The sequence below is a fragment of the Lycorma delicatula genome, chromosome 6 (assembly GCF_047948215.1).
Source record: "Lycorma delicatula isolate Av1 chromosome 6, ASM4794821v1, whole genome shotgun sequence".
Lineage (NCBI taxonomy): Eukaryota > Metazoa > Arthropoda > Insecta > Hemiptera > Fulgoridae > Lycorma > Lycorma delicatula.
The window spans coordinates 116,463,048-116,477,653 of NC_134460.1; the positions used below are offsets into that span (position 1 = coordinate 116,463,048).

At 26.8% G+C, this 14,606-nt stretch overlaps 1 protein-coding gene across 4 annotated transcripts in view; it reads left to right on the plus strand.

Annotated features, from left to right (window-relative positions):
- Positions 1-14,606, plus strand: part of LOC142326138 (TOM1-like protein 2) — a 116,037-nt gene that overhangs the window by 68,436 nt on the left and 32,995 nt on the right. For all 4 annotated transcript variants that reach the window (XM_075368342.1, XM_075368343.1, XM_075368345.1 and 1 more), the window contains 2 exons: positions 13,140-13,330; positions 14,268-14,543. In XM_075368342.1, the coding sequence (XP_075224457.1) occupies positions 13,140-13,330; positions 14,268-14,543 (467 nt within the window). The remainder of the gene's footprint in view (positions 1-13,139; positions 13,331-14,267; positions 14,544-14,606) is intronic.

Below are 14,606 nucleotides of genomic sequence, written 5' to 3' on the forward strand. Positions count from 1 at the left end.
ATGATGAGAAAATGAAATTGGAGTTATTATCTACATTAATTCATAGGCAGCAGAATTTTATGACAAGGGTATGAAAAAACTTGTTTACAGATGTGAGATGTGACAAGTGCCTTATTTGGATGGCAATTATGTGGAAACATAACTAAAAGATGTAGTTATGTATATAATAAATTGTTTTATTTTATCAACTAGTGGTTTTTTAATAATGAATCAGAAGTTACTTTCTAAATAGCCTTTGTATATCAAGCAATTCATTACCATAATTACATATAAAAACTGTTGCTTATGAAATGCAGCTCTAAAAAACTGAGCTAATTATGACTACCTATTTTTTTCACCTTTTAACAGTTCATTACCTGGTTTAGTATTTTACAATTGAAGAAATCAAGATTCAAAAACCTTTCTCTATAAACTGGTCAATTTATATTGAGTTTGCTATTTTTATGGCTCATAGGTGATTTTTGTTCTTTATTCATGGAGTCAGTATGAAGAACGTAGATATATAACTAATTCAGCTATTCAAAAGGTTGTTTATCAGAGTGTTTTTATTTTTGATATTATGACTTTAAAAGCTAAATACATTCATTTTTTATTTTGTTTTACTCCAGTTTTAAAGTGAATATTGTTATTTGTTATAATTCTTAGTAAAATTTGCAGTATAACGAAGAGTTATTCTTAAAATTGATTATAAATGAATACTCAAAAAAATAAAACTTTTGTGTTGACAATGTTTGTTGGATAATTATTCATCTAATTGAAATTAATAATTTGTAATGTTAATAATTTTTCTTATCTGTTGCCATCCACCCCTACATAGCAATATAGGTCTCCTTTATATAACAATGTAAAAAGAAGTATAAGTTTTTTAATATTATGTTGTAATTTTAATTAATCTGTTGCTGCTGATTATGTATTTTGCTTAAGTAAAAATCTAAAGCAAATGATCTATTTTCAACAATTTTCAGTGCTTATAAATATTAGTGGTATGATCTTGTGTAATATTTTATTTTAAAATATTTTGTTTTTCTATTGCACCATTTTTTTTTTGCCATTATAACTTTGAGTGAATAATAAATTAATATTGTAATTCAAATTAACTAGAGTTTTATGAGTAGTATTAATTTCCCAGATTATCATTCAGTAATTTTATTAAATTGACTTGTGATTATTAACTGTTTGGCTACTAACTGGAAAATGTGAATGTAGCAATTAATCTAATTCCATCATTTTTTTTTTTAATTTTTACTTTTCAGAATAAAGAGAAAATGTATAGTGCATGTAATTATTTAATAAGAAATTCCATTGTAATCATATAAACTATAATTCTCAGTGTATATACTGAACTGTACCCGTTTATTATTACTTGATTTGTTGAACGCTATTCATTTTATTGCTTTGGTTAAATATAATTGATTATTTCTTTCATGTTTATTTATTATTTTTGTATTAGTGTGACTTTTGGATGTATTCTTAGGCATTTTTTTATGAGAAAAATGAAATTGATGTAATGGTAGGTGAATAAAATAGCAGATCCTTGCCAGGAATCAGCCAAAACCTAGCTGATGTAACTGCTGTCATAGTGTTGCTATACCAGCTGATATTTACGAGGGTTATTTTTATTTCAAGGTTCGATCGGTCACGAAATTAAAACCACAGTGAAAATAAAAAATTGTTTATTTGTAACGAGTACTTACATAGTTACGCTATTTCTCTACATAGTCGCCACTCCGATTTAGAAATTTGTCATAGCGTGATACCAACTTTCCAATACCCTTGTCATAGAACGGAGCTGCCTGTGTTTTCAGCTATGTTTCTACGCTGGTCTGCAGCTCGAAGTCTGTGCCAAAATGTTGTCCTCCTAGCCAGCATTTCATGTGAGCAAACAGGTGAAAATCGGATGGAGCCAAGTGTGGGCTGTATCGTGAGTGATAAAACACTTCCCAATGAAAACGCTGCAGGAGTTTCTTTGTTACAGTTGCAGTGTGCAGCCGAGCATTGTCATAGAATGGTCGGACAGCATCTTGGGAACCCATCTCACACACAGTTTGTGGTACTGAAGTCTCTCACTCACAATGATGTAGAGAGCTGACCTTGAAATTTCAGGAAACGAATCGCTCAATACAGAAATTGTGAACCGACGATTTTCTCGAATTGCCTCATCCACTCGCTCAACGAGATCATCGGTTGACACTCGCTTCCTTCCCTGACTGCCTGCATCATGAACATCTGTACGTCCTGCTTTAAAGTTCTTGCACCATTGTCGCACTTTATTGTCACTCATTGAAATTTCACTGTACACATTACTTATTCATCATTGAATTTCAGCTGCATTACACCCCCTCAGCCTGAAGAAATCGAATTACTGCTCGCACTTCACACTTGGCGGGAGATGCTATTGTTGTAGATATGTTTACGCGCTAGCTGCGTGTTCAGAACTAAACGAAGTGACGTGGCGTGATTGAAGGCCATACTAGAGACTCTGTGCGACACATATGCGCAAAGGTTCATCTGATTTTTGCGTGGGTTTTTATTTCGCTACCGATCGGACCTTGAAAAAAGGTCACCCTTGTATATTCCATAAATTAAATTAAATTTTATGCGTAAAGTGATTTATAACTAAATTTTATTTTGTGTACAGCGATATATACTATTGTAAACTTTTTTTTATAGTAGATAATCAAAAGTGATAATGAGAATTAAATGAATCTGATATTTCTAATTTTCTTTTCAACGTTATCTATGAAGACCCAACCATGTTGAATTGTTAATAAACAATTTTCTTATGGCTTAAATCACAATATTTTTGTAAAGACTTAAATCAGTGATGTCAAAGATTCATAATCATAAGCCTAAATATCAAACAATATTGATTCAAAATCTTTTATTTTCTGTAAAAGCTTGAATATTAGTTGAGAAATAACATCATCATAGATTTGTTAGGTTTCCCATCCAGTTAAGTGTTATAGTGTTAAAAAAAAACTTTAATGGTAATTTTGTTATATTAGTCATAGGAATTATGTTGTATGTCTACATCCTTCATACAATTCCAGGGATGAACTATATACTTTTAGGTATCTTGTGGAGGGAGATGAATTTTTGTTGAAACATATAATATTTAAAGTGGTTAATTTAAAATACTGTTATTAGTGCATTGCTCTTTTAGTGGATAAAGATACTTGAATTTTATGTAATATAGTGGGGGCAGGCAGGCGGCCATACTTGGAAATAGCTTTGAAGCATATTCTAAGTTTGTCTGAACCTGTAGTTCTTTAGTCAGATCCATCTTTCTCACCATTGCTCGTGTCCTTTTCCTGTGTCTTGTCTCATATTATTACTTTTATCTGTATAGCACTATTAGAAAATTTCTTGTACTTTGCTGACTATCCCCATCTCATCAGAATTACATTAAAATTGTTTTTATATTGTGGAATTTTTCGTTTGCTGATTTGGGACAACAATAAATCTTTGGATTTTTTTTTTTTGGGGGGGGGGGTTTATTCCCATCTTTACTGTTTTTGGTTCTACTGATGCAATCCAGTCTTTGCTTCACCCAAGATGAACATTGAGGACCTGTATTATTATGTTGCATTCTTGCTGTAATCTGAAGAGGGAATTGCTGTCATCGATAACTACGCATGTGTTATGTGATAACTACACAGTAAATCTTATAGGTGAAGTGCTTCTTAGGTAAAGTCAGACTTTCTAATTCTTCCTAAAATGCAAATATGGAAATAACTTAACATGTTGAGTAAGTGTTTTTTTGGTGAGCAGGACCCCTCCAAATAGTTTGGTGAAGTTTTCCATTGCCTAATTGCATTGAGAAGAAAATGTAATCCATAATTGATGTGTGGACTCGTAACGGAGTGACTTAATGATAAGATGTTCAGACAAATTATTTGTTAAATTAAGTTCCATTCCTCTTTAATGGAGAAAATAATGTTTCCATTTATTCATTAAGCAGTTTTAAATTGATTTAGAATCATACAAGATCTACACCTTTCACACAGATTTACATATTTATGACTGTGAAAATTAGATTATCATGTTTATTAAAAGATTAAAAAATATATTTTTTTTTTATTACTAACAATGAGATTAATTAAAATTAGTTTTGTAGCACCTGTGAGATACAGATTTTAATCTGTAATGAAGTAGAACAAGAGATAAATAACTTAAAATGGATGTATTGATTTAGTATGAGTACCATTATGTTCTAATTAAATAATGTACGATGAATTGTGTTGTCTGTTTTCTGTCTCAATAAAATAATTTTTATCATAGTTTAATCTGCTAGGTTTGAAGGTTATATTTCATCTTACCTCTATACTATGCTTTCAGTTTCATTAGTTTTAATATTATGTATTTCAATAAGTTAATAAAAGTAATTGAATAGTGTTAAAATAATTGAAAGTAGATTTTCTATTAATTTTTATTTCTATCATTTCATAGAAAAAGAAGTACTCTTAGAGTGGCTGTCTTTATTTGCATAGTTAATTTCAATACTTGTCAATAAAGAAAAATTGTGATGGAAAATTTTCCTTACATCTTTCATAAGATCTCTCTGGCAATCTTTTGATTTTATCTAAAAAATTATTATAAAAATGCAGACTATTAATTTGGATAAACTCATCACATCCAATCAATGGCTTTGTATTTAAAGTGCTCCAATTATACAGACTTCTAAATTAGAAAGAAAAAAACTGATTTTTCTTGAAAGATATGAGGAAAATGTAGAAACAATCTGTAAGAATCTAAGGTTCGGATTTGTCACAAATATACCATTATTAAAACAAGCTATTTATTATGCAGGTTTACAGAAAAAAAACAAACACTTGAAATTCATTTGAATGGTTTTAACTAATTAACTCCATTTTTAGTATTCGCTCAGAGTGCTAAACATATGAACTACGAATGTTAAAGTGACAACGCTTGGAAGGGCAGAAAATAACACACAAATCAATCTTGATAATCCTAGTGGAAATATAAAATATTGTGAAAATTAGAATATTTAAATTGATTTATTTTGAATTGATATTTTTTCATGCTGTTTATGAAAATAAATTATCGGAAATCATAAGGTTCATGCATTTCAGAAATTCTTCTTTTTCCGTAATAGGTTTAAAAATCTCATAGAAATTTAAGAAAAATATAGTTAGTATATTTAGTATTAATTATAAATGTTATTTTTTAATTACATTTAGATAAAATTGTATTTTTTGTTTTAGCCACTAATTTGATATATAATTAAATATTATATTGCTTTTATTTTAATGTTTTTTTTTTTCTTATTGCAAAGTATTTATTGATTAAGAACAACAGGGTTATAGTAATGCCTTTTAGTAATTTTAATCCTTTTTTGTTTATATTTTCTTCTGTAAATGTTTTTATCCATCAAGATTTTCCTTTTTATCTACAATTGAAGGTGAGGAACTTTTTCTTGAGTAATTTCACACTCATCTCATTTTCTTGGCAAAATGATGAAAATGAATGCAGTTTAAAAGAAGAATATAAAAGAGTCTTTTCGAGGAATAGTAGGAAAAGCATCAATATGATATTTAAAGTAATCACTTTTAAAATAGTATGAAATGGATATTATTTCTTTCTCCTGATAAGGAATTTTTAATTATCTACTAACATAATACTTTCTGTTATTAATTTTTATGATATACTTTTTTCCTACTTAAAACAGTATAATTATTTTCAATATTGTTCAGCAGAATGGAAATATGATTTTTTTTTAATTTTCAGTATCAGTAGGTGTGAATATGAGATGTGATTATGTGAATTATTACAAACATATGTAATGTGAATTATTATGTGAACATATTACATTATGTGAATAATGCTTGATTTTGAATTTATAATTATATTATGAAGTTACTGAATAAATAATATAATACAATATACATGAATATAATGTATAATCTAAATATAAGTTACAAATATGTAAATTAAATTACAAATGCTAATACAATGTTTATGAGTAAGTATGTTAGCAATCTTAATTTATGCAGGTCTAGACCTCTGCTCGCCATAATAAATCATAATTGGACAGATTGAAAAGAATTTGTTTGCGGTAGTGGTAGTACATCACTATAACCGATGTAACTTTGTTCTTGGTTTGAATGTTTTGATTGTGGCCTGAAATCTTGATAAGGATTACGTTTATTATTTCTATCAATATTATTATCGTTTGCATTAATGTTAAGATTCACTTTTGGTACACTCAATTTCCTTTGTTGTGAATTGAAGGTTCTCTTTGGCATCCATAGGTTTTTGTAAAATCAAATCATTTTTTTCAGGAGTTATAAAGGAGTCTTTGCCTTTTAGATACCGTATATGTTTATGCTTCGATTGAGGAGTATTCTCTTGAGATAACTTACACGATCTACTTTGATAAATACTGTCATCTCATTGCGACAGATAGTTATGATTATCATTGATATTTGAATGACCTAGTTTATTCTTAGAATATTGTGAATATTGTTTATTATTATTGTAAAATTGTTTGATTGATAACTTAGGTTGTGGTTTCTCAGTAGTAAAATATCTTTCAACATTCGACCCTTGTTGTCTCATCTGGGTTTGTTGATGCCCAGGATAGCATGAATCATGTTCTTTTAACTTTCCTTCGATTAGTTTTTCTTCATTACATTGCCAACACATGATATCTATGATTGAATAAGCTATATATATATTCAATAAGTATTAATTTCAGAGATATTACTTTCTAATTTAGAATCATTAAATTTGTCCATATGGATGAGTGTATTGTGTTTCTTAGCACAAATCTTACATCGATTTTTTGAATAACATTGATTATTGGAATGGCCTTTACTCAGACAATTAGAAAAATTATTATTTTCCAAAAAGGCTTTACAGTCATCAATAGACAAGTTTAAAAATCCCTTACATTGATATAAGTAATGATTTAAATTACAGAATTAATATTGGTTAAAGTTAAATTTTGAAAAAAACACTGATATTTATTCTTTTATATTGTTTGTTATGGTTTAAAGTAAAGCAATTGGTAAAAGTTTTAGTTGAATTATTGCAGCAATTTACTTCGACATTGTTTCCTGTATTCACTTGCATATTTGAAGTGACTACGTTAATGTTTTCTAGAAGTTGTCTTCTCGTGTTGAGAAATTCTATAGTCTTTAAAGTTGGGAAACCTCTGATTTGACAATTTCTCATTCCAAAATCTTAAAGTGTTATAATCCAGTTTAGATGTTAAAAATTGGACGATAAATTCATATGTATTAACTGGAAGTTGCATTGTGTCAAGTGAATTTACATGTGAAGATATTTTGTTAATAAAATTAGACAAAGTATCTACTGATCTTTTTATGGAATCTGAAATTATGATGCAATTTGCATTATGAGATGCGATTAAATATTTGTCAAATGTACCTTTAATAATTCTAGAGCAATAACATAATTTTCGTTAGTTATTGGCTTTAATGATGCCTAATGCTTCATCTTTTAACAAAGCATGCAAATAATGTAGTTTTTGTAAATTTGTGTAGTCAGTATTATTATGTACTAAGTCAATAAATACGTTATAAAATTGCTGCCACTCATTACCTCTAAATACAGGTATATTGATTGATTATAATTGTGTTTGTTTAAATATTGTATTTGAATTAATGTTTTTATTAGATGATTTTTGATTATTATGGAGTATCATTTATTAAATGCTGTAATTTTCGTTCTCTAATGCACAAGTCTTGTTCGACTTGTTCACGATCCAATAGTAAATCATCATCAAATCCCATTTCAATTTTTGATTGAAGTATGTTGTATCATCGTGTGAGAGATCAAATTTATCAGTAAAGTTGTGAATTCTCATTATAGAGAGGCCTTTACTGATCCTCTTTGTCCTATTAATAGTTCCAATTCCATAGTGTTATTAAATAACTAATTTAATATGAAATGTTAACAAAGTAATGAATCATAGTCCAACCAAATTACACTTAGAGAGAAAAAAATTGTTACCTAGATTTTTATAAGTTGAAATGGTAAAAGGGCTTATAATAAACATAAAAAAAAATAAATACATGAGCAGAGCTGGTGGAGGGGTGATTTGGGGTGTTGAAAAAAAATTTTCCAGTACAAAAGTTATAGATCACATGCAAAAATCTACAACTTTTGTAGAGGTCACTTTTTAACATAATCTCAAAATTTCCAAGAAAAATCTTCCTTCTTTTTTTGTTTTTTTATTTTTCATTTCCGCAAAAATAATTTAATTTTGACATAACGTGGTGAAATTATATCTTTCTTTATCTTAAATAACCACAAATTTTTTTGACGTCAATTTTAGCTAGAAATTGCAATAATACCATTTTTCAACCCTCCATCACCCTCGTTCGCGCATTTATTTATTTTACGTTTATTATAAGCCCCTTTAACATTTCCACTTATAAAAGTGCAGGTTACAGTTATTTTTCCCTCTAAATGAATTATTTCGATTGGTCTATCAATAATATTACATAAATCATGAAACAATGTAAATTAAATGTAATAATAAATTAAGCAAGATGTTACATAAATGATGTTGTAGATCTAGTTGCTGTGAGTCCCTTTATGGAGTATATTGTTGAATTTGAAGATTCTTGAATGATCTTTCTTCAAATTGTAGATTTTATCTGCAGTTCTGGTAGATTAAATGATAAATTCTTCAAAAATATAGATTATATATATTTGCAGTCAGAGGACCAAAAAATATGTTGAGGTAATATAAATTGGTTAGGGTAATTACATTATGTATTTACCACGGGTTCAAACACTCCTGCATATGCAAATGAGAAATTACTCGCACTGATTTTTGCATGTAAATATATATGTGTGCATTTGATTGCAGCTCAAAAGCTGGTTAGACTTACCCATTTGTGCCATTAAATGTTGTAAAAAGTATCATAGGTATTTGTAGAGAGGTTTCTTCAGTCCTATAAGTATGAGATAGTAAGCAGTTCCTTTATATGCTGATATATTAATCAGAAAATTAAAATTTCTGAAATATTAGCCAGAAAGATGTTTGTTAATAGTAGAATTTCTTAACTTTTTTTTAAATATTTTTTTAATTTCACATGTATGGCTCAACATATGCATGTTACATTAGTTATCAATAAATTGTGTGGTAATTTGATTTATTTTTTGATATAAGTTTTGTGTAATGCCTTGATATATTTTTTATGTATATGTTTTTTTTTTTAGATTTTAGTCAGTATAATTGTTTAATTTATAGTATTATTATTGTTTTTTTTTTGTAGATATAATATCTAATTAAATACCTATACATTAAATATGTTTTCATTTAATTATATTGGTAACTATTACTTATTAAAAGATTTTTGTATGTGTGTGTATATATACATATATATTATATATATATATATATATATATATATTGTATTTTTATAATCAAAAATCAACTTTATCCACCCAAGTACAGAATTACAAAGTTAATGAGAGGACACTTACCATTTGTAAGTACACAAATTACATGTTTGTTGACATCTATTTTTTAAAGTAATGAGTTTTGAGATTAAACATTTTTGTGCTGTTATGACATTGTTAATATCATTTATTTTAAATTAGTTAGTAAGTGGATAATAACTTTTTTTGTTACGCAAGAGAATAAATTAGTACCAATTATTTCTTGTGAAATTTTTTTTACCTGGAAGTTGTAAAAACGTTTATATGGAAGATTTTAATTGTTAACTATGAACTAAATTAGATTCACAGTAAATGCTCTTGAAGTGTTATCAATTGCTAAATAGTAATACATTAAAAAATATCAATAATATTATTTATGATTTATCATAATTTAGAGAATAAGTTTCTTATTGGTAGCCTAGCAAGCATATTAAAAGTAATTTACTAATTTAGTTGATTAATTGGCTTTTTAAGTCAATGAACACCTTAACTAAATTTCTACTTTAGTGATACATTCTGATTTGTGTAATATATGCCCTCAATTATTCATATAGAAAATATTTAAAGGTTGTTTTTTTTTAGTATCCATCCTCTTCATATTTTTTTAATGCTATTTTTGTAAAAATTATGTACTTTGATGGAAAATAATGTTTAAGCTATCTTCTCTTAAAGTCCACTAATAAAATACCTTTTTTCATTTTTACAATAATATTAATAAAAATTACTCAGCCTTTCATCTGGAAGTTGCGGGATCAAATCCCGGTAATGCATGACATGTTTCATGTGCTACGTAATTCCATTAGGCTAAAATGACCAAAGCAGTTGATCTCGTAATCTCATTAAATTTTTTTTTTTTTCAAATTACCGTACTGAAATGGAACATTTCTCTTGAACTGTGTTAAAATTCCAGATCTTACAGCCTAAACTTTGAAACATAGTTTAGAATAAACTTAAGTCTTTTTCCAGTATTAATATTTCAATTAAAACGATATACTTTCAACACATTAAAAAATGATAAAATTCATCATTCAGTGACTTTTTTATGATTAGGTAATTAAATTGAAAGAAATAAAATTTGTATAAATTTTATTTTAGATGAATGGATTATTGTGGTCATCTGTAGTTATGAAATAATAATTATAAGCCATTGATAATAATTAGAGAAGTAAATTATCTTAAACTTTATACATTAATAAATTATTAAAGTAAATATATTATACTAATAAATGGAAAAAAAAATTATATGTAACAGAATTAGAAGGAATCTGTCCACCTTTAAAGTATAAATATCAAAATGATTTCTTATTAATCAAAATTACTTACAAAAAAAAATTTTAAAACTAAAATTTAAGCACGCATACCATGAAAAAAAAATCAGCAATATAATATTTGTTTATAGAAAATATTCACCATGTTGCAGTGAAAAATAATATAAAGTTTTACTAAATAACTGTGAACAATAAACAAACTTATTAGAAAAATTATTATATCTAACTCAACATGAACCAGGATTACAAACGTTGGCCAACATCCCTGAACAAAGCCAGTTCAGATGATCATCAAATATTGTCACCTAAATATATTAATACACATTTGAGTGTATTTACATGTCAGTTTTTGGATCAATTTTTGTTCAGTGAATGTGTTGGGAATATTAAAAAAAGTATTATTTTATCAGTATATTCTTTCTGGTTGTGGTAGTTAAAATTTTATGGTAGTTAAATTTTTTTATGGTTAGTAAAATTTTCAATCATATAAATGTTTCTTAGTCAGTTTAATGATTGAATATTAATCATTATAAGATTTTTTAGATTATTATTGAGACATTCTTAATTTTTACACATAATCTAATCATTAATCCTGATTTCCTTATTTCTTTGTGTATTATTTTCCAATCCTGGAAAATGTATGTAAATAATGTATGTAAAATGGTAATGTATGTAAAATAATTGCAGTTAGGTAAAAAAAAGGTGGAAGCTATATTATATGTTAACTTGGTGGTATGATCTGGTTATGGTAATTTCCTCCTTCTTTTATGTATTTTTATGTACATAACAGAAATAATTGCTTTGAATGAGTTTTTCATTTTTCTTTGATAAAAGCAAAATACTAATTAAATTAAAATTTTTACTAACAAAAATCTCTCGTTTTATTGCTGTATAATAATTTCATTTTTCCTCCTCTACTTATTCTATTTATTTAGAATTCTTCTCTACATCCACAGAATTGTCAGTTTTTGTTTCGCATTGCAGCCAATCTCTCCTTTGATTATATACATGTAGTTTAAGAAGACTTGTATAAACATGCTTATTTTTATTGTCAATAACCATCAGGGTTTATTTACAGAAACTTGTGTAGTTTGATAGAATATTCTTAAAGAAAATTCTTCATACTTTTATACTTTCTTATATCTTCTGGTAATTTACTTAAGTTTCTAAGTATTTCTTTTTCTTAGTTTTCTAAGTATTGCACCTGAAGCATGGTCAATATTTCATAATTTGTTACAACTACTATGAGCATGATCCTACTATGAGCATGATCATTATCAGTAACATGTCCCTTTCTGAAATACATGTTCCATTTGCAAATATTTTTCATTACCATTTTTCATATATTTTTTCTAGAACATAACATCTAATAATGATTTGTAACAAAATACAAGTTGTGACATTCTTATGTTATTCAATGACAGACATTTTGAAGTTTGATGCTGATACATTTACACAAACATCATACAAATGTTGCTATTTTTGTAGAGTGAACAAGAACATGACACATTATGATCTCATTAATGGTGCCAATCTATGATATGATATAAGCATTTCCCAGTTACAGTTTCTATTTAAATGAAGTTTCAAATTCTAGAATATTTTTGATGATGTCTAATTTATAAATATGGAGAAATATGTGCTTTGTATGTGGTGTTTATCATATTCGCAGAGCTAGCATAATAGTTTATGTTGTATTTGAAGACTCAAATTCTTATTTTACTTCTTCATGAATTTAATAACTTGTAGCATTTAACATTTTAACATAATATTTGCAAGCAAGTAGAATAACAGAATGCATACATAGTTAACAAAAAAATATATTTGTTCATATCAATAGCAACAACAATCTTTTTTTGTTCTGCAATAGTGCAATTATTAATTTGTCTTTTTAGATGAAATATCAATAGATCAAGGCTTTTCTGAACCAGTTGTTTAATAGATTGATTATAATTAAAAAATTATAAAGAATTTTTTTTTGTAATTAATGCATAGATATTACAAAAACACAACAAGGGATGTAGGTGCATACTTTCTCCTGAGAGTTAAGTCCCAAAAAGAGTTGTATAATATACATTTCACAAAAAAAATAATAAATAAAAAATAAAAATAATTCAGCCTTATTGAATTTTAATATTTGCATGTTCACATTTTATTAGCTGTATTAAGTTTTTAAAAAAATATATGTATCATTATACTTAATCACATGTAGTTTTATTAAATAAATACGTAAAAATAAAATTCTCTATTACATAAATATTTCTTAATTGGTTTAATGATTGAATATTGATCATTATAAGATTTTTTAGATTACTATTGTGACGTATTCTTAATTTTTACATTTAATCTAATTCTTAAATTCCAAATTGATTATAGTTTTTTATTATTGATGTAAATAATTTGTTTTAATGGTTTGCATAAATTTTATGTAAGGTCCTAAGAATGATCCGCCAACAATTGTACAAGAAAAGGTGTTAAGTTTGATTCAAAGTTGGGCTGATGCATTCCGTAATCAACCAGAGATGAGTGGTGTTGTACAAATATATCAAGATCTTAAAAATAAAGGAATAGAATTTCCACCGACTGATTTGGATGCAATGGCTCCTATACATACTCCACAAAGGGTAAAATTATAAATCTATTTATTTTATTAAATTTCTCATTGATCAAAATTATTTAGTTATATGATAATGTAGTTATCCTATACAACCAAGAGTAGAAAAGCATTATGTCTACATAACTCTACTTATATTCCATATTAAAGTAAAGCAGTACAGTTTGTTGATAACCTTGTATAATGAATAAAAAAAAATAAAAAAAATATTATTAATAAAATAGTGTTTTTATTTTTTTAAACTATTATCTTAACAAAAATGAAAGAGTTATAATTCATAATGAACAAGCTGTCTTTACAAGTATAAAGAAAATGCTATGCTAAACAATTATTGAAAAAAATTTGTTAATACAAAACTTTACAATACCGTTTATAAAAAAATTTGTTATTAGGTTTTTATTTTATTGTTAAATAATCATAAGTTGATACAGAGGAACTAAAATAAAAATATAAAGGTAAAATCAAAAATATAAAAAGAAATCCTAAACAAAACAGTATTTAATTAATTATTGAATACAAAAGAATAGAATCGTAACTTACTACTAATACTTTAGTACTTTAGTTTAATATTACTAGTACTACTTTAGTTTAATATTAATCAGTACAAAAAAAAATTATAAAAAAAGTATTTCTACTTAGAATTGTACTTTATATTTTCTTACAACAATTAGTTTTACTGAGTTTTAAAATACATAAGTGCCATTATGCTTTAACTATAATTAAAATAGATGTGGTGTTTTATTATACTTAAAATATTTTAGTATTTTGAAGTTGTGTTAATTGTTGTATTTAAGATACATTTTTACATATTGATTTTTTATTCTAATTGCTAAAGCAAATAAAAAAGTTAATTATTAAATTGTTTTTAAACAATTTTTTAACAAATACATTTAAACATTACATACATTTAAACATTTTTTTAAACAAATTTTTGTTTCATTCTGTAGAGTATACCAGATGCGGATATACCTCTCGGTGTACCAGCATTGGTTGCGCAACAAGAAGGTACTCTAGGTGGCAGTGGTGTCAGCATTGGCAGTGGCGGTGCTGGTGGTGGTGGTAGTAGTGGTTCACCATTACAGCCCCAGAGATTGACACCTGACCAGTTGAATAAATTGAGAAATGAGCTGGATATTGTTCAAGGAAATATGGCTGTACTGAATGAAATGCTGAATGAACTATCTCCAGGAAAGGAACATCCCAGTGATATACAGTTGTTGAAGGTATCATGATTTTTTTTTTGTACCAGGTACTTCTTTCTCTAAAGATATGGCAAAATTTTTATT